The sequence below is a fragment of the Saccoglossus kowalevskii genome, chromosome 1, assembly GCF_978046115.1.
Source record: "Saccoglossus kowalevskii chromosome 1, keSacKowa6.1, whole genome shotgun sequence".
In the NCBI taxonomy this organism is placed as follows: domain Eukaryota; kingdom Metazoa; phylum Hemichordata; class Enteropneusta; family Harrimaniidae; genus Saccoglossus; species Saccoglossus kowalevskii.
Genome location: NC_140641.1, coordinates 45,950,845 through 45,971,041, shown reverse-complemented (window position 1 = coordinate 45,971,041; position 20,197 = coordinate 45,950,845). Strand labels below are relative to the sequence as shown.

At 31.8% G+C, this 20,197-nt stretch overlaps 1 protein-coding gene across 2 annotated transcripts in view; it reads right to left on the bottom strand.

Moving 5' to 3' along the window:
• LOC102809328 (glutamine amidotransferase-like class 1 domain-containing protein 1) overlaps window positions 1–20,197 on the bottom strand; it is a 201,027-nt gene that overhangs the window by 47,318 nt on the left and 133,512 nt on the right. The window contains exons 6-7 of one of the 2 annotated variants that reach the window (XM_085496448.1): window positions 18,494–18,587; window positions 18,297–18,408 (exon numbers count right to left, since the gene is read on the bottom strand). In XM_085496448.1, the coding sequence (XP_085352574.1) occupies window positions 18,297–18,408; window positions 18,494–18,587 (206 nt within the window). Of the gene's footprint in view, window positions 1–18,292; window positions 18,409–18,493; window positions 18,588–20,197 lie in introns of those variants that run through there. The other variant, XM_085496449.1, reaches the window with a different exon arrangement.

Here is a 20,197-nt window from a genome sequence, read left to right as displayed (position 1 = left end):
CATTGCATAATAATATGAGAAAAGGTCATTATTGGCCTTATCTAGCATTGCATAATATGAGATAAGGCCATTATTGGTCTTATATAGCATTGCATAATACTATGAGATAAGGTCATTATTGGCCTTATCTAGCATTGCATAATAATATGAGATAAGGTTATTATTGGCCTTACCTAGCATTGCATAATAATATGAGATAAGGGTATTATTGGCCTTACCTAGCATTGCATAATAATATGAGATAAGGTTATTATTGGCCTTATCTAGCATTGCATAATAATATGAGATAAGGTCATTATTGGCCTTATCTAGCATTGCATAATAATATGAGATAAGGTCATTATTGGCCTTACCTAGCATTGCATAATAATGAGATAAGGGTATTATTGGCCTTACCTAGCATTGCATAATAATATGAGATAAGGTTATTATTGGCCTTATCTAGCATTGCATAATAATATGAGATAAGGTCATTATTGGCCTTATCTAGCATTGCATAATAATATGAGATAAGGTTATTATTGGCCTTATCTAGCATTGCATAATAATATGAGATAAGGGTATTATTGGCCTTACCTAGCATTGCATAATAAAATGAGATAAGGTCATTATTGGCCTTATCTAGCATTGCATAATAAAATGAGAAAAGGTTATTATTGACCTTATCTAGCATTGCATACTAATATGAGATAAGGTTATTTATTGGCCTTATCTAGCATTGCATACTAATATGAGATAAGGGTATTATTGGCCTTATCTAGCAATGCATAATAATATGAGATAAGGTTATTATTGGCCTTACCTAGCATTGCATAATAATATGAGATAAGGTTATTATTGGCCTTACTTAGCATTGCATAATAATATGAGATAAGGTTGTTATTGGCCATATCTAGCAATGCATAATAATATGAGATAAGGTTATTATTGGCCTTACTTAGCATTGCATAATAATATGAGATGAGGTCATTATTGGCCTTATCTAGCATTGCATAATAATATGAGATAAGGTTATTATTGGCCTTACCTAGCATTGCATAATAATATGAGATAAGGGTATTATTGGCCTTACCTAGCATTGCATAATAATATGAGATAAGGTTGTTATTGGCCATATCTAGCAATGCATAATAATATGAGATAAGGTCATTATTGGCCTTATCTAGCATTGCATAATAATATATGAAAGGGTCATTATTGGCCTTATCTAGCATTGCATAATATGAGATAAGGTTATTATTGGCCTTATCTAGCATTGCATAATATGAAATAAGGTTATTATTGGCCTTACTTAGCATTGCATAATAATAATATGAGGGAAGGGTATTATTGACCTTATCTAGCATTGCATACTAATATGAGATAAGGTCATTATTGGCCTTATCTAGCATTGCATAATAATATGAGAAAAGGTCATTATTGGCCTTATCTAGCATTGCATAATATGAGATAAGGCCATTATTGGTCTTATATAGCATTGCATAATACTATGAGATAAGGTCATTATTGGCCTTATCTAGCATTGCATAATAATATGAGATAAGGTTATTATTGGCCTTACCTAGCATTGCATAATAATATGAGATAAGGGTATTATTGGCCTTACCTAGCATTGCATAATAATATGAGATAAGGTTATTATTGGCCTTATCTAGCATTGCATAATAATATGAGATAAGGTCATTATTGGCCTTATCTAGCATTGCATAATAATATGAGATAAGGTCATTATTGGCCTTACCTAGCATTGCATAATAATGAGATAAGGGTATTATTGGCCTTACCTAGCATTGCATAATAATATGAGATAAGGTTATTATTGGCCTTATCTAGCATTGCATAATAATATGAGATAAGGTCATTATTGGCCTTATCTAGCATTGCATAATAATATGAGATAAGGTTATTATTGGCCTTATCTAGCATTGCATAATAATATGAGATAAGGGTATTATTGGCCTTACCTAGCATTGCATAATAAAATGAGATAAGGTCATTATTGGCCTTATCTAGCATTGCATAATAATATGAGATAAGGGTATTATTGGCCTTACCTAGCATTGCATAATAATATGAGATAAGGTCATTATTGGCCTTATCTAGCATTGCATAATAATATGAGATAAGGGTATTATTGGCCTTACCTAGCATTGCATAATAATATGACATAAGGTCATTATTGGCCTTATCCAGCATTGCATAATAAAATGAGATAAGGTCATTATTGGCCTTATCTAGCATTGCATAATAATATGAGATAAGGTTATTATTGGCCTTATCTAGCATTGCATAATATTATGAGATAAGGTCATTATTGGCCTTATCTTGCATTGCATAATAATATGAGATAAGGTTATTATTGGCCTTACCTAGCATTGCATAATAATATGAGATAAGGGTATTATTGGCCTTACCTAGCATTGTATAATAATATGAGATAAGGTCATTATTGGCCTTATCTAGCATTGCATAATAATGAGATAAGGTCATTATTGGCCTTATCTAGCATTGCATAATAATATGAGAAAAGGTCATTATTGGCCTTATCTAGCATTGCATAATATGAGATAAGGTCATTATTGGTCTTATATAGCACTGCACAATACTATGAGATAAGGTCATTATTGGCCTTATCTAGCATTGCATAATAATATGAGATAAGGGTATTATTGACCTTATCTAGCATTGCATAATAATATGAGATAAGGTTACTATTGGCCTTATCTAGCATTGCATAATAATATGAGATAAGGTCATTATTGGCCTTATCTAGCATTGCATAATAATATGAGATAAGGTCATTATTGGCCTTATCTAGCATTGCATAATAAAATGAGATAAGGTCATTATTGGCCTTATCTAGCATTGCATAATAATATGAGATAAGGTTATTATTGGCCTTATCTAGCATTGCATAATAATATGAGATAAGGGTATTATTGGCCTTACCTAGCATTGCATAATAAAATGAGATAAGGTCATTATTGGCCTTATCTAGCATTGCATAATAATATGAGATAAGGGTATTATTGGCCTTACCTAGCATAGCATAATATGAGATAAGGTCATTATTGGCCTTATCTAGCATTGCATAATAATATGAGATAAGGGTATTATTGGCCTTACCTAGCATTGCATAATAATATGAGATAAGGTCATTATTGGCCTTATCTAGCATTGCATAATAATATGAGATAAGGGTATTATTGGCCTTACCTAGCATTGCATAATAATATGAGATAAGGTTATTATTGGCCTTATCTAGCATTGCATAATAATATGAGATAAGGGTATTATTGGCCTTACCTAGCATTGCATAATAATATGAGATAAGGTTATTATTGGCCTTATCTAGCATTGCATAATAATATGAGATAAGGTCATTATTGGCCTTATCTAGCATTGCATAATAAAATGAGAAAAGGTTATTATTGACCTTATCTAGCATTGCATACTAATATGAGATAAGGTTATTTATTGGCCTTATCTAGCATTGCATACTAATATGAGATAAGGGTATTATTGGCCTTATCTAGCAATGCATAATAATATGAGATAAGGTTATTATTGGCCTTACCTAGTATTGCATAACAATATGAGATAAGGTTATTATTGGCCTTACCTAGCATTGCATAATAATATGAGATAAGGTTATTATTGGCCTTACTTAGCATTGCATAATAATATGAGATGAGGTCATTATTGGCCTTATCCAGCATTGCATAATAATATGAGATGAGGTCATTATTGGCCTTACCTATCATTGCATAATAATATGAGATAAGGTCATTATTGGCCTTATCTAGCATTGCATAATAATATGAGATAAGGTCATTATTGGCCTTATCTAGCATTGCATAATAATATGAGAAAAGGTCATTATTGGCCTTATCTAGCATTGCATAATAATATGAGAAAAGGTCATTATTGGCCTTATCTAGCATTGCATAATATGAGATAAGGTCATTATTGGTCTTATATAGCACTGCATAATACTATGAGATAAGGTCATTATTGGCCTTATCTAGCATTGCATAATAATATGAGATAAGGTTATTATTGGCCTTACCTAGCATTGCATAATAATATGAGATAAGGGTATTATTGGCCTTATCTAGCATTGTATAATAATATGAGATAAGGTTATTATTGGCCTTACCTAGCATTGCATAATAATGAGATAAGGGTATTATTGGCCTTACCTAGCATTGCATAATAATATGAGATAAGGTTATTATTGGCCTTATCTAGCATTGCATAATAATATGAGATAAGGTCATTATTGGCCTTATCTAGCATTGCATAATAATATGAGATAAGGGTATTATTGGCCTTATCTAGCATTGCATAATAATATGAGATAAGGGTATTATTGGTCTTACCTAGCATTGCATAATAAAATGAGATAAGGTCATTATTGGCCTTATCTAGCATTGCATAATAATATGAGATAAGGGTATTATTGGCCTTACCTAGCATTGCATAATAATATGAGATAAGGTCATTATTGGCCTTATCTAGCATTGCATAATAATATGAGATAAGGGTATTATTGGCCTTACCTAGCATTGCATAATAATATGAGATAAGGTTATTATTGGCCTTATCTAGCATTGCATAATAATATGAGATAAGGATATTATTGGCCTTACCTAGCATTGCATAATAATATGAGATAAGGTTATTATTGGCCTTATCTAGCATTGCATAATAATATGAGATAAGGTCATTATTGGCCTTATCTAGCATTGCATAATAAAATGAGAAAAGGTTATTATTGACCTTATCTAGCATTGCATACTAATATGAGATAAGGTTATTATTGGCCTTACCTAGCATTGCATAATAATATGAGATAAGGTTATTATTGACCTTATCTAGCATTGCATAATAACATGAGATAAGGGTATTATTGACCTTACCTAGCATTGCATACTACTATGAGATAAGGTCATTATTGGCCTTATCTAGCATTGCATAATAATATGAGAAAAGGTCATTATTGGCCTTATCTAGCATTGCATAATATGAGATAAGGCCATTATTGGTCTTATATAGCATTGCATAATACTATGAGATAAGGTCATTATTGGCCTTATCTAGCATTGCATAATAATATGAGATAAGGGTATTATTGGCCTTACCTAGCATTGCATAATAATATGAGATAAGGTCATTATTGGCCTTATCTAGCATTGCATAATAATATGAGATAAGGGTATTATTGGCCTTACCTAGCATTGCATAATAATATGAGATAAGGTTATTATTGGCCTTATCTAGCATTGCATAATAATATGAGATAAGGGTATTATTGGCCTTACCTAGCATTGCATAATAATATGAGATAAGGTTATTATTGGCCTTATCTAGCATTGCATAATAATATGAGATAAGGTCATTATTGGCCTTATCTAGCATTGCATAATAAAATGAGAAAAGGTTATTATTGACCTTATCTAGCATTGCATACTAATATGAGATAAGGTTATTTATTGGCCTTATCTAGCATTGCATACTAATATGAGATAAGGGTATTATTGGCCTTATCTAGCAATGCATAATAATATGAGATAAGGTTATTATTGGCCTTACCTAGTATTGCATAACAATATGAGATAAGGTTATTATTGGCCTTACCTAGCATTGCATAATAATATGAGATAAGGTTATTATTGGCCTTACTTAGCATTGCATAATAATATGAGATGAGGTCATTATTGGCCTTATCCAGCATTGCATAATAATATGAGATAAGGTCATTATTGGCCTTATCTAGCATTGCATAATAATATGAGATAAGGGTATTATTGGCCTTACCTAGCATTGCATAATAATATGAGATAAGGTTATTATTGGCCTTATCTAGCATTGCATAATAATATGAGATAAGGGTATTATTGGCCTTACCTAGCATTGCATAATAATATGAGATAAGGTTATTATTGGCCTTATCTAGCATTGCATAATAATATGAGATAAGGTCATTATTGGCCTTATCTAGCATTGCATAATAAAATGAGAAAAGGTTATTATTGACCTTATCTAGCATTGCATACTAATATGAGATAAGGTTATTTATTGGCCTTATCTAGCATTGCATACTAATATGAGATAAGGGTATTATTGGCCTTATCTAGCAATGCATAATAATATGAGATAAGGTTATTATTGGCCTTACCTAGTATTGCATAACAATATGAGATAAGGTTATTATTGGCCTTACCAAGCATTGCATAATAATATGAGATAAGGTTATTATTGGCCTTACTTAGCATTGCATAATAATATGAGATGAGGTCATTATTGGCCTTATCCAGCATTGCATAATAATATGAGATGAGGTCATTATTGGCCTTACCTATCATTGCATAATAATATGAGATAAGGTCATTATTGGCCTTATCTAGCATTGCATAATAATATGAGATAAGGTCATTATTGGCCTTATCTAGCATTGCATAATAATATGAGAAAAGGTCATTATTGGCCTTATCTAGCATTGCATAATATGAGATAAGGCCATTATTGGTCTTATATAGCATTGCATAATACTATGAGATAAGGTCATTATTGGCCTTATCTAGCATTGCATAATAATATGAGATAAGGGTATTATTGGCCTTACCTAGCATTGCATAATAATATGAGATAAGGTCATTATTGGCCTTATCTAGCATTGCATAATAATATGAGATAAGGGTATTATTGGCCTTACCTAGCATTGCATAATAATATGAGATAAGGTTATTATTGGCCTTATCTAGCATTGCATAATAATATGAGATAAGGGTATTATTGGCCTTACCTAGCATTGCATAATAATATGAGATAAGGTTATTATTGGCCTTATCTAGCATTGCATAATAATATGAGATAAGGTCATTATTGGCCTTATCTAGCATTGCATAATAAAATGAGAAAAGGTTATTATTGACCTTATCTAGCATTGCATACTAATATGAGATAAGGTTATTTATTGGCCTTATCTAGCATTGCATACTAATATGAGATAAGGGTATTATTGGCCTTATCTAGCAATGCATAATAATATGAGATAAGGTTATTATTGGCCTTACCTAGTATTGCATAACAATATGAGATAAGGTTATTATTGGCCTTACCTAGCATTGCATAATAATATGAGATAAGGTTATTATTGGCCTTACTTAGCATTGCATAATAATATGAGATGAGGTCATTATTGGCCTTATCCAGCATTGCATAATAATATGAGATAAGGTCATTATTGGCCTTATCTAGCATTGCATAATAATATGAGATAAGGGTATTATTGGCCTTACCTAGCATTGCATAATAATATGAGATAAGGTTATTATTGGCCTTATCTAGCATTGCATAATAATATGAGATAAGGGTATTATTGGCCTTACCTAGCATTGCATAATAATATGAGATAAGGTTATTATTGGCCTTATCTAGCATTGCATAATAATATGAGATAAGGTCATTATTGGCCTTATCTAGCATTGCATAATAAAATGAGAAAAGGTTATTATTGACCTTATCTAGCATTGCATACTAATATGAGATAAGGTTATTTATTGGCCTTATCTAGCATTGCATACTAATATGAGATAAGGGTATTATTGGCCTTATCTAGCAATGCATAATAATATGAGATAAGGTTATTATTGGCCTTACCTAGTATTGCATAACAATATGAGATAAGGTTATTATTGGCCTTACCTAGCATTGCATAATAATATGAGATAAGGTTATTATTGGCCTTACTTAGCATTGCATAATAATATGAGATGAGGTCATTATTGGCCTTATCCAGCATTGCATAATAATATGAGATGAGGTCATTATTGGCCTTACCTATCATTGCATAATAATATGAGATAAGGTCATTATTGGCCTTATCTAGCATTGCATAATAATATGAGATAAGGTCATTATTGGCCTTATCTAGCATTGCATAATAATATGAGAAAAGGTCATTATTGGCCTTATCTAGCATTGCATAATAATATGAGAAAAGGTCATTATTGGCCTTATCTAGCATTGCATAATATGAGATAAGGTCATTATTGGTCTTATATAGCACTGCATAATACTATGAGATAAGGTCATTATTGGCCTTATCTAGCATTGCATAATAATATGAGATAAGGTTATTATTGGCCTTACCTAGCATTGCATAATAATATGAGATAAGGGTATTATTGGCCTTATCTAGCATTGTATAATAATATGAGATAAGGTTATTATTGGCCTTACCTAGCATTGCATAATAATGAGATAAGGGTATTATTGGCCTTACCTAGCATTGCATAATAATATGAGATAAGGTTATTATTGGCCTTATCTAGCATTGCATAATAATATGAGATAAGGTCATTATTGGCCTTATCTAGCATTGCATAATAATATGAGATAAGGGTATTATTGGCCTTATCTAGCATTGCATAATAATATGAGATAAGGGTATTATTGGTCTTACCTAGCATTGCATAATAAAATGAGATAAGGTCATTATTGGCCTTATCTAGCATTGCATAATAATATGAGATAAGGGTATTATTGGCCTTACCTAGCATTGCATAATAATATGAGATAAGGTCATTATTGGCCTTATCTAGCATTGCATAATAATATGAGATAAGGGTATTATTGGCCTTACCTAGCATTGCATAATAATATGAGATAAGGTTATTATTGGCCTTATCTAGCATTGCATAATAATATGAGATAAGGATATTATTGGCCTTACCTAGCATTGCATAATAATATGAGATAAGGTTATTATTGGCCTTATCTAGCATTGCATAATAATATGAGATAAGGTCATTATTGGCCTTATCTAGCATTGCATAATAAAATGAGAAAAGGTTATTATTGACCTTATCTAGCATTGCATACTAATATGAGATAAGGTTATTATTGGCCTTACCTAGCATTGCATAATAATATGAGATAAGGTTATTATTGACCTTATCTAGCATTGCATAATAACATGAGATAAGGGTATTATTGACCTTACCTAGCATTGCATAATAATATGAGATAAGGTTATTATTGGCCTTACTTAGCATTGCATAATAATATGAGATAAGGTTGTTATTGGCCTTATCCAGCATTGCATAATAATATGAGATGAGGTCATTATTGGCCTTACCTATCATTGCATAATAATATGAGATAAGGTCATTATTGGCCTTATCTAGCATTGCATAATAATATGAGATAAGGTCATTATTGGCCTTATCTAGCATTGCATAATAATATGAGAAAAGGTCATTATTGGCCTTATCTAGCATTGCATAATAATATGAGAAAAGGTCATTATTGGCCTTATCTAGCATTGCATAATATGAGATAAGGTCATTATTGGTCTTATATAGCACTGCATAATACTATGAGATAAGGTCATTATTGGCCTTATCTAGCATTGCATAATAATATGAGATAAGGTTATTATTGGCCTTACCTAGCATTGCATAATAATATGAGATAAGGGTATTATTGGCCTTATCTAGCATTGTATAATAATATGAGATAAGGTTATTATTGGCCTTACCTAGCATTGCATAATAATGAGATAAGGGTATTATTGGCCTTACCTAGCATTGCATAATAATATGAGATAAGGTTATTATTGGCCTTATCTAGCATTGCATAATAATATGAGATAAGGTCATTATTGGCCTTATCTAGCATTGCATAATAATATGAGATAAGGGTATTATTGGCCTTATCTAGCATTGCATAATAATATGAGATAAGGGTATTATTGGCCTTACCTAGCATTGCATAATAAAATGAGATAAGGTCATTATTGGCCTTATCTAGCATTGCATAATAATATGAGATAAGGGTATTATTGGCCTTACCTAGCATTGCATAATAATATGAGATAAGGTCATTATTGGCCTTACCTAGCATTGCATAATAATATGAGATAAGGTTATTATTGGCCTTATCTAGCATTGCATAATAATATGAGATAAGGGTATTATTGGCCTTACGTAGCATTGCATAATAATATGAGATAAGGTTATTATTGGCCTTACCTAGCATTGCATAATAATATGAGATAAGGTCATTATTGGCCTTATCTAGCATTGCATAATAATATGAGATAAGGGTATTATTGGCCTTACCTAGCATTGCATAATAATATGAGATAAGGGTATTATTGGCCTTACCTAGCATTGCATAATAATATGAGATAAGGTTATTATTGGCCTTATCTAGCATTGCATAATAATATGAGATAAGGATATTATTGGCCTTACCTAGCATTGCATAATAATATGAGATAAGGTTATTATTGGCCTTATCTAGCATTGCATAATAATATGAGATAAGGTCATTATTGGCCTTATCTAGCATTGCATAATAAAATGAGAAAAGGTTATTATTGACCTTATCTAGCATTGCATACTAATATGAGATAAGGTTATTTATTGGCCTTATCTAGCATTGCATACTAATATGAGATAAGGGTATTATTGGCCTTATCTAGCAATGCATAATAATATGAGATAAGGTTATTATTGGCCTTACCTAGCATTGCATAATAATATGAGATAAGGTTATTATTGGCCTTACTTAGCATTGCATAATAATATGAGATAAGGTTGTTATTGGCCTTATCTAGCAATGCATAATATGAGATAAGGTTATTATTGGCCTTACTTAGCATTGCATAATAATATGAGATAAGGTCATTATTGGCCTTACCTAGCATAGCATAATTATATGAGATAAGGTCATTATTGGCCTTATCTAGCATTGCATAATAATATGAGATAAGGGTATTATTGGCCTTACCTAGCATTGCATAATAATATGAGATAAGGTCATTATTGGCCTTATCTAGCATTGCATAATAATATGAGATAAGGGTATTATTGGCCTTACCTAGCATTGCATAATAATATGAGATAAGGTTATTATTGGCCTTATCTAGCATTGCATAATAATATGAGATAAGGATATTATTGGCCTTACCTAGCATTGCATAATAATATGAGATAAGGTTATTATTGGCCTTATCTAGCATTGCATAATAATATGAGATAAGGTCATTATTGGCCTTATCTAGCATTGCATAATAAAATGAGAAAAGGTTATTATTGACCTTATCTAGCATTGCATACTAATATGAGATAAGGTTATTTATTGGCCTTATCTAGCATTGCATACTAATATGAGATAAGGGTATTATTGGCCTTATCTAGCAATGCATAATAATATGAGATAAGGTTATTATTGGCCTTACCTAGCATTGCATAATAATATGAGATAAGGTTATTATTGGCCTTACTTAGCATTGCATAATAATATGAGATAAGGTTGTTATTGGCCTTATCTAGCAATGCATAATAATATGAGATAAGGTTATTATTGGCCTTACTTAGCATTGCATAATAATATGAGATGAGGTCATTATTGGCCTTATCTAGCATTGCATAATAATATGAGATGAGGTCATTATTGGCCTTACCTATCATTGCATAATAATATGAGATAAGGTCACTATTGGCCTTATCAAGCATTGCATAATAATATGAGATAAGGTCATTATTGGCCTTATCTAGCATTGCATAATAATATATGAAAGGGTCATTATTGGCCTTATCTAGCATTGCATAATATGAGATAAGGTCATTATTGGTCTTATATAGCACTGCATACTACTATGAGATAAGGTTATTATTGGCCTTATCTAGCATTGCATAATATGAAATAAGGTTATTATTGGCCTTACTTAGCATTGCTTAATAATAATATGAGGGAAGGGTATTATTGACCTTATCTAGCATTGCATACTACTATGAGATAAGGTCATTATTGGCCTTATCTAGCATTGCATAATAATATGAGAAAAGGTCATTATTGGCCTTATCTAGCATTGCATAATATGAGATAAGGCCATTATTGGTCTTATATAGCATTGCATAATACTATGAGATAAGGTCATTATTGGCCTTATCTAGCATTGCATAATAATATGAGATAAGGTTATTATTGGCCTTACCTAGCATTGCATAATAATATGAGATAAGGGTATTATTGGCCTTACCTAGCATTGCATAATAATATGAGATAAGGTTATTATTGGCCTTATCTAGCATTGCATAATAATATGAGATAAGGTCATTATTGGCCTTATCTAGCATTGCATAATAATATGAGATAAGGTCATTATTGGCCTTATCTAGCATTGTATAATAATATGAGATAAGGTCATTATTGGCCTTATCTAGCATTGCATAATAATATGAGATAAGGTCATTGTTTGCCTTATCTAGCATTGCATAATAAAATGAGATAAGGTCATTATTGGCCTTATCTAGCATTGCATAATAATATGAGATAAGGTTATTATTGGCCTTATCTAGCATTGCGTAATAATATGAGATAAGGTTATTATTGGCCTTACCTAGCATTGCATAATAAAATGAGATAAGGTCATTATTGGCCTTATCTAGCATTGCATAATAATATGAGATAAGGTTATTATTGGCCTTATCTAGCATTGCATAATAATATGAGATAAGGTCATTATTGGCCTTATCTAGCATTGCATAATAATATGAGATAAGGTTATTATTGGCCTTACCTAGCATTGCATAATAAAATGAGATAAGGTCATTATTGGCCTTATCTAGCATTGCATAATAATATGAGATAAGGTTATTATTGGCCTTATCTAGCATTGCATAATAATATGAGATAAGGTCATTATTGGCCTTATCTAGCATTGCATAATAATATGAGATAAGGTTATTATTGGCCTTACCTAGCATTGCATAATAATATGAGATAAGGGTATTATTGGCCTTATCTAGCAATGCATAATAATATGAGATAAGGTTATTATTGGCCTTACCTAGCATTGCATAATAATATGAGATAAGGTTATTATTGGCCTTACTTAGCATTGCATAATAATATGAGATAAGGTTGTTATTGGCCTTATCTAGCAATGCATAATAATATGAGATAAGGTTATTATTGGCCTTACTTAGCATTGCATAATAATATGAGATAAGGTCATTATTGGCCTTACCTAGCATAGCATAATAATATGAGATAAGGTCATTATTGGCCTTATCTAGCATTGCATAATAATATGAGATAAGGGTATTATTGGCCTTACCTAGCATTGCATAATAATATGAGATAAGGTCATTATTGGCCTTATCTAGCATTGCATAATAATATGAGATAAGGGTATTATTGGCCTTACCTAGCATTGCATAATAATATGAGATAAGGTTATTATTGGCCTTATCTAGCATTGCATAATAATATGAGATAAGGGTATTATTGGCCTTACCTAGCATTGCATAATAATATGAGATAAGGTTATTATTGGCCTTATCTAGCATTGCATAATAATATGAGATAAGGTCATTATTGGCCTTACCTAGCATTGCATAATAATATGAGATAAGGTTATTATTGGCCTTATCTAGCATTGCATAATAATATGAGATAAGGTTATTATTGGCCTTACCTAGCATTGCATAATAATATGAGATAAGGTTATTATTGACCTTATCTAGCATTGCATAATAATATGAGATAAGGTTATTATTGGCCTTACCTAGCATTGCATAATAATATGAGATAAGGTTATTATTGACCTTATCTAGCCTTGCATAATAATATGAGATAAGGTTATTATTGGCCTTATCTAGCATTGCATAATAATATGAGATAAGGTCATTATTGGCCTTATCTAGCATTGCATAATAATATGAGATAAGGTTATTATTGGCCTTACCTAGCATTGCATAATAATATGAGATAAGGTTATTATTGGCCTTATCTAGCATTGCATAATAATATGAGATAAGGGTATTATTGGCCTTATCTAGCATTGTATAATAATATGAGATAAGGTTATTATTGGCCTTACCTAGCATTGCATAATAATGAGATAAGGGTATTATTGGCCTTACCTAGCATTGCATAATAATATGAGATAAGGTTATTATTGGCCTTATCTAGCATTGCATAATAATATGAGATAAGGGTATTATTGGCCTTACCTAGCATTGCATAATAATATGAGATAAGGTTATTATTGGCCTTATCTAGCATTGCATAATAATATGAGATAAGGTCATTATTGGCCTTATCTAGCATTGCATAATAAAATGAGAAAAGGTTATTATTGACCTTATCTAGCATTGCATACTAATATGAGATAAGGTTATTTATTGGCCTTATCTAGCATTGCATACTAATATGAGATAAGGGTATTATTGGCCTTATCTAGCAATGCATAATAATATGAGATAAGGTTATTATTGGCCTTATCTAGCATTGCATAATAATATGAGATAAGGTTATTATTGGCCTTATCTAGCATTGCATAATAATATGAGATAAGGGTATTATTGGCCTTACCTAGCATTGCATAATAATATGAGATAAGGTTATTATTGGCCTTATCTAGCATTGCATAATAATATGAGAAAAGGTCATTATTGGCCTTATCTAGCATTGCAAAATATGAGATAAGGTCATTATTGGTCTTGTATAGCATTGCATAATACTATGAGATAAGGTCATTATTGGCCTTATCTAGCATTGCATAATAATATGAGATAAGGTTATTATTGGCCTTACCTAGCATTGCATAATAATATGAGATAAGGGTATTATTGGCCTTACCTAGCATTGCATAATAATATGAGATAAGGTTATTATTGGCCTTACCTAGCATTGCATAATAATATGAGATAAGGTTATTATTGGCCTTATCTAGCATTGCATAATAATATGAGATAAGGTTATTATTGGCCTTACCTAGCATTGCATAATAATATGAGATAAGGGTATTATTGGCCTTACCTAGCATTGCATAATAATATGAGATAAGGTTATTATTGGCCTTATCTAGCATTGCATAATAATATGAGATAAGGTCATTATTGGCCTTATCTAGCATTGCATAATAATATGAGATAAGGTCATTATTGGCCTTATCTAGCATTGTATAATAATATGAGATAAGGTCATTATTGGCCTTATCTAGCATTGCATAATAATATGAGATAAGGTCATTGTTTGCCTTATCTAGCATTGCATAATAAAATGAGATAAGGTCATTATTGGCCTTATCTAGCATTGCATAATAATATGAGATAAGGTTATTATTGGCCTTATCTAGCATTGCATAATAATATGAGATAAGGTTATTATTGGCCTTACCTAGCATTGCATAATAAAATGAGATAAGGTCATTATTGGCCTTATCTAGCATTGCATAATAATATGAGATAAGGTTATTATTGGCCTTATCTAGCATTGCATAATAATATGAGATAAGGTCATTATTGGCCTTATCTAGCATTGCATAATAATATGAGATAAGGTTATTATTGGCCTTACCTAGCATTGCATAATAAAATGAGATAAGGTCATTATTGGCCTTATCTAGCATTGCATAATAATATGAGATAAGGTTATTATTGGCCTTATCTAGCATTGCATAATAATATGAGATAAGGTCATTATTGGCCTTATCTAGCATTGCATAATAATATGAGATAAGGTTATTATTGGCCTTACCTAGCATTGCATAATAATATGAGATAAGGGTATTATTGGCCTTATCTAGCAATGCATAATAATATGAGATAAGGTTATTATTGGCCTTACCTAGCATTGCATAATAATATGAGATAAGGTTATTATTGGCCTTACTTAGCATTGCATAATAATATGAGATAAGGTTGTTATTGGCCTTATCTAGCAATGCATAATAATATGAGATAAGGTTATTATTGGCCTTACTTAGCATTGCATAATAATATGAGATAAGGTCATTATTGGCCTTACCTAGCATAGCATAATAATATGAGATAAGGTCATTATTGGCCTTATCTAGCATTGCATAATAATATGAGATAAGGGTATTATTGGCCTTACCTAGCATTGCATAATAATATGAGATAAGGTCATTATTGGCCTTATCTAGCATTGCATAATAATATGAGATAAGGGTATTATTGGCCTTACCTAGCATTGCATAATAATATGAGATAAGGTTATTATTGGCCTTATCTAGCATTGCATAATAATATGAGATAAGGGTATTATTGGCCTTACCTAGCATTGCATAATAATATGAGATAAGGTTATTATTGGCCTTATCTAGCATTGCATAATAATATGAGATAAGGTCATTATTGGCCTTACCTAGCATTGCATAATAATATGAGATAAGGTTATTATTGGCCTTATCTAGCATTGCATAATAATATGAGATAAGGTTATTATTGGCCTTACCTAGCATTGCATAATAATATGAGATAAGGTTATTATTGACCTTATCTAGCATTGCATAATAATATGAGATAAGGTTATTATTGGCCTTACCTAGCATTGCATAATAATATGAGATAAGGTTATTATTGACCTTATCTAGCCTTGCATAATAATATGAGATAAGGTTATTATTGGCCTTATCTAGCATTGCATAATAATATGAGATAAGGTCATTATTGGCCTTATCTAGCATTGCATAATAATATGAGATAAGGTTATTATTGGCCTTACCTAGCATTGCATAATAATATGAGATAAGGTTATTATTGGCCTTATCTAGCATTGCATAATAATATGAGATAAGGGTATTATTGGCCTTATCTAGCATTGTATAATAATATGAGATAAGGTTATTATTGGCCTTACCTAGCATTGCATAATAATGAGATAAGGGTATTATTGGCCTTACCTAGCATTGCATAATAATATGAGATAAGGTTATTATTGGCCTTATCTAGCATTGCATAATAATATGAGATAAGGGTATTATTGGCCTTACCTAGCATTGCATAATAATATGAGATAAGGTTATTATTGGCCTTATCTAGCATTGCATAATAATATGAGATAAGGTCATTATTGGCCTTATCTAGCATTGCATAATAAAATGAGAAAAGGTTATTATTGACCTTATCTAGCATTGCATACTAATATGAGATAAGGTTATTTATTGGCCTTATCTAGCATTGCATACTAATATGAGATAAGGGTATTATTGGCCTTATCTAGCAATGCATAATAATATGAGATAAGGTTATTATTGGCCTTATCTAGCATTGCATAATAATATGAGATAAGGTTATTATTGGCCTTATCTAGCATTGCATAATAATATGAGATAAGGGTATTATTGGCCTTACCTAGCATTGCATAATAATATGAGATAAGGTTATTATTGGCCTTATCTAGCATTGCATAATAATATGAGAAAAGGTCATTATTGGCCTTATCTAGCATTGCAAAATATGAGATAAGGTCATTATTGGTCTTGTATAGCATTGCATAATACTATGAGATAAGGTCATTATTGGCCTTATCTAGCATTGCATAATAATATGAGATAAGGTTATTATTGGCCTTACCTAGCATTGCATAATAATATGAGATAAGGGTATTATTGGCCTTACCTAGCATTGCATAATAATATGAGATAAGGTTATTATTGGCCTTACCTAGCATTGCATAATAATATGAGATAAGGTCATTATTGGCCTTATCTAGCATTGCATAATAATTTGAGATAAGGTTATTATTGGCCTTATCTAGCATTGCATAATATGAGATAAGGTTATTATTGGCCTTATCTAGCATTGCATAATAATATGAGATAAGGTCATTATTGGCCTTATCTAGCATTGCATAATAATATGAGAAAAGGTCACTATTGGCCTTATCTAGCATTGCATAATATGAGATAAGGTCATTATTGGTCTTATATAGCACTGCATAATACTATGAGATAAGGTCATTATTGGCCTTATCTAGCATTGCATAATAATATGAGATAAGGTTATTATTGGCCTTACCTAGCATTGCATAATAATATGAGATAAGGGTATTATTGGCCTTATCTAGCATTGCATAATATGAAATAAGGTTATTATTGGCCTTACTTAGCATTGCATAATAATATGAGGGAAGGGTATTATTGACCTTATCTAGCATTGCATACTAATATGAGATAAGGTTATTATTGGCCTTATCTAGCATTGCATACTAATATGAGATAAGGGTATTATTGGCCTTATCTAGCAATGCATAATAATATGAGGGAAGGGTATTATTGACCTTATCTAGCATTGCATACTAATATGAGATAAGGTTATTATTGGCCTTATCTAGCATTGCATACTAATATGAGATAAGGGTATTATTGGCCTTATCTAGCATTGCATAATAATATGAGATAAGGTCATTATTGGCCTTATCTAGCATTGCATAATAATATGAGAAAAGGTCATTATTGGCCTTACCTGGCATTGCATAATAATATGAGGTTCTGTACAGCTGTTAGTGTAGACTGATCATTCTGCCCAGTAATAAGGTGTCTATCCACCACTACATGTACACCTTCAGGTTCAGTTGCTAAAACAAGACATAGAATATCTCAAAGCGATGACAGATATTCATTACACAGTAGAACTCAATGTAATAACATTCAGATACCAACCTGTGTAGTTAGCCCCAGAATCTTTTATAAAGTCTTCCAATATTATTGGCATTGTAGCTAGCTCTGAACCCTTGGCAAGTTCATAAACAGATGGCTGTAGACAAATCATAAAAGACAGGTTTTTTTCATCACTGTTCATGACATGTTTCTATCACTGCCTACTCTGGGATATCTCTGAACATATATCTAGACAAACATATGACATGTTTTTATCACTGCCTACTCTGGGATATCTTTGGGCATATATCTAGACAAACATATGACATGTTTTTATTACTGCCTACTCTGGGATATCTTTGAACATATATCTAGACAAACATATGACATGTTTCTATCACTGCCTACTCTGGGATAACTTTGAACATATATCTAGACAAACATATGACATGTTTCTATCACTGCCTACTCTGGGATATCTTTGGGCATGTGCATTGTAAGTGGTTGTATATGATTTGGCACAATAGCAAAGTTATTGACCAGTCAGGCTAATTTTTACAAATATTACAGTTTCAAATATAGAAAGAGCAATCTTTGTGAACAGGTTGCTCATTTCATTTATTCAGATATGTTTCATGGGGTTGACCATCTCTACCTGTGACCAGTGGATGAGCACACATTTTGTTAGTAACCATTGTGTGTGATACAAATTTAGTGGGGGTAGTTAGTTCTGGGATGACTTTAGATTCACTGGATGCAACAAACTCTGTCATCCAGGGATACATACATGTACCATCATCCCTGGCAATTGAAAGGCAACATTGATATTCAGGTATAATTTTGGCCAATGAGTGAGCACCAGTGATATAATCTTGTCCAATCAGTGAGCATCAATGGCATCATTTCAGCCAATGAGTGAGCACCAATGATATCATCTTGGCCAATGAGTGTGCATCAATGGTATCATTTCGGTCAATAAGTGAGCACCAATGATACCATCTTGTCCAATAATATTTCCCCAGTGGTATCATCTTGGCCAATGAGTGAGCACCAATGGTATCATTTTGGTCAATGAGTGAGACCCAATGGTATTATCTTAGCCAATGAGTAGGCACCAATGGTATCATCTTGGCCAATGAGTGAGCACCAATGGTATCATCTTGTCCAATAATATTTCCCCAATGGTATCATCTTGGCCAATGAGCGAGCACCAATGGTATCATTTCAGCCAATGAGTGAGTACCAATGATATCATCTTGTCCACAATAATATTTCCCCAATGGTATTATCTTGGCCAATGAGTGAGCACCAATGGTATCATTTCAGCCAATGAGTGAGCACCAATGGTATCATCTTGTCCAATAATATTTCCCCAATGGTATTATCTTGGCCAATGAGTGAGCACCAATGGTATCATTTCAGCCAATGAGTGAGCACCAATGGTATCATTTTGGCTCAATGGTTACACAGATACTAAAAACATTTATATGAAAAGGAAAGCCAGCATGGAAGTTAAGTTACACCCACCCTGTACTGTATGAGTCAAGCTGTGCATATATTCCAACTGTTAATTCTGCCAATCACAGTGTGAAGTGTCTTTGAATACTGTTAATTCTGCCAATCACAGTGTGAAGTGTCTTTGAATACTGTTAATTCTGCCAATCACAGTGTGAAGTGTTTTTGAATACTGTTAATTCTGCCAATCACAGTGTGAAGTGTCTTTGAATACTGTTAATTCTGCCAATCACAGTGTGAAGTGTCTTTGAA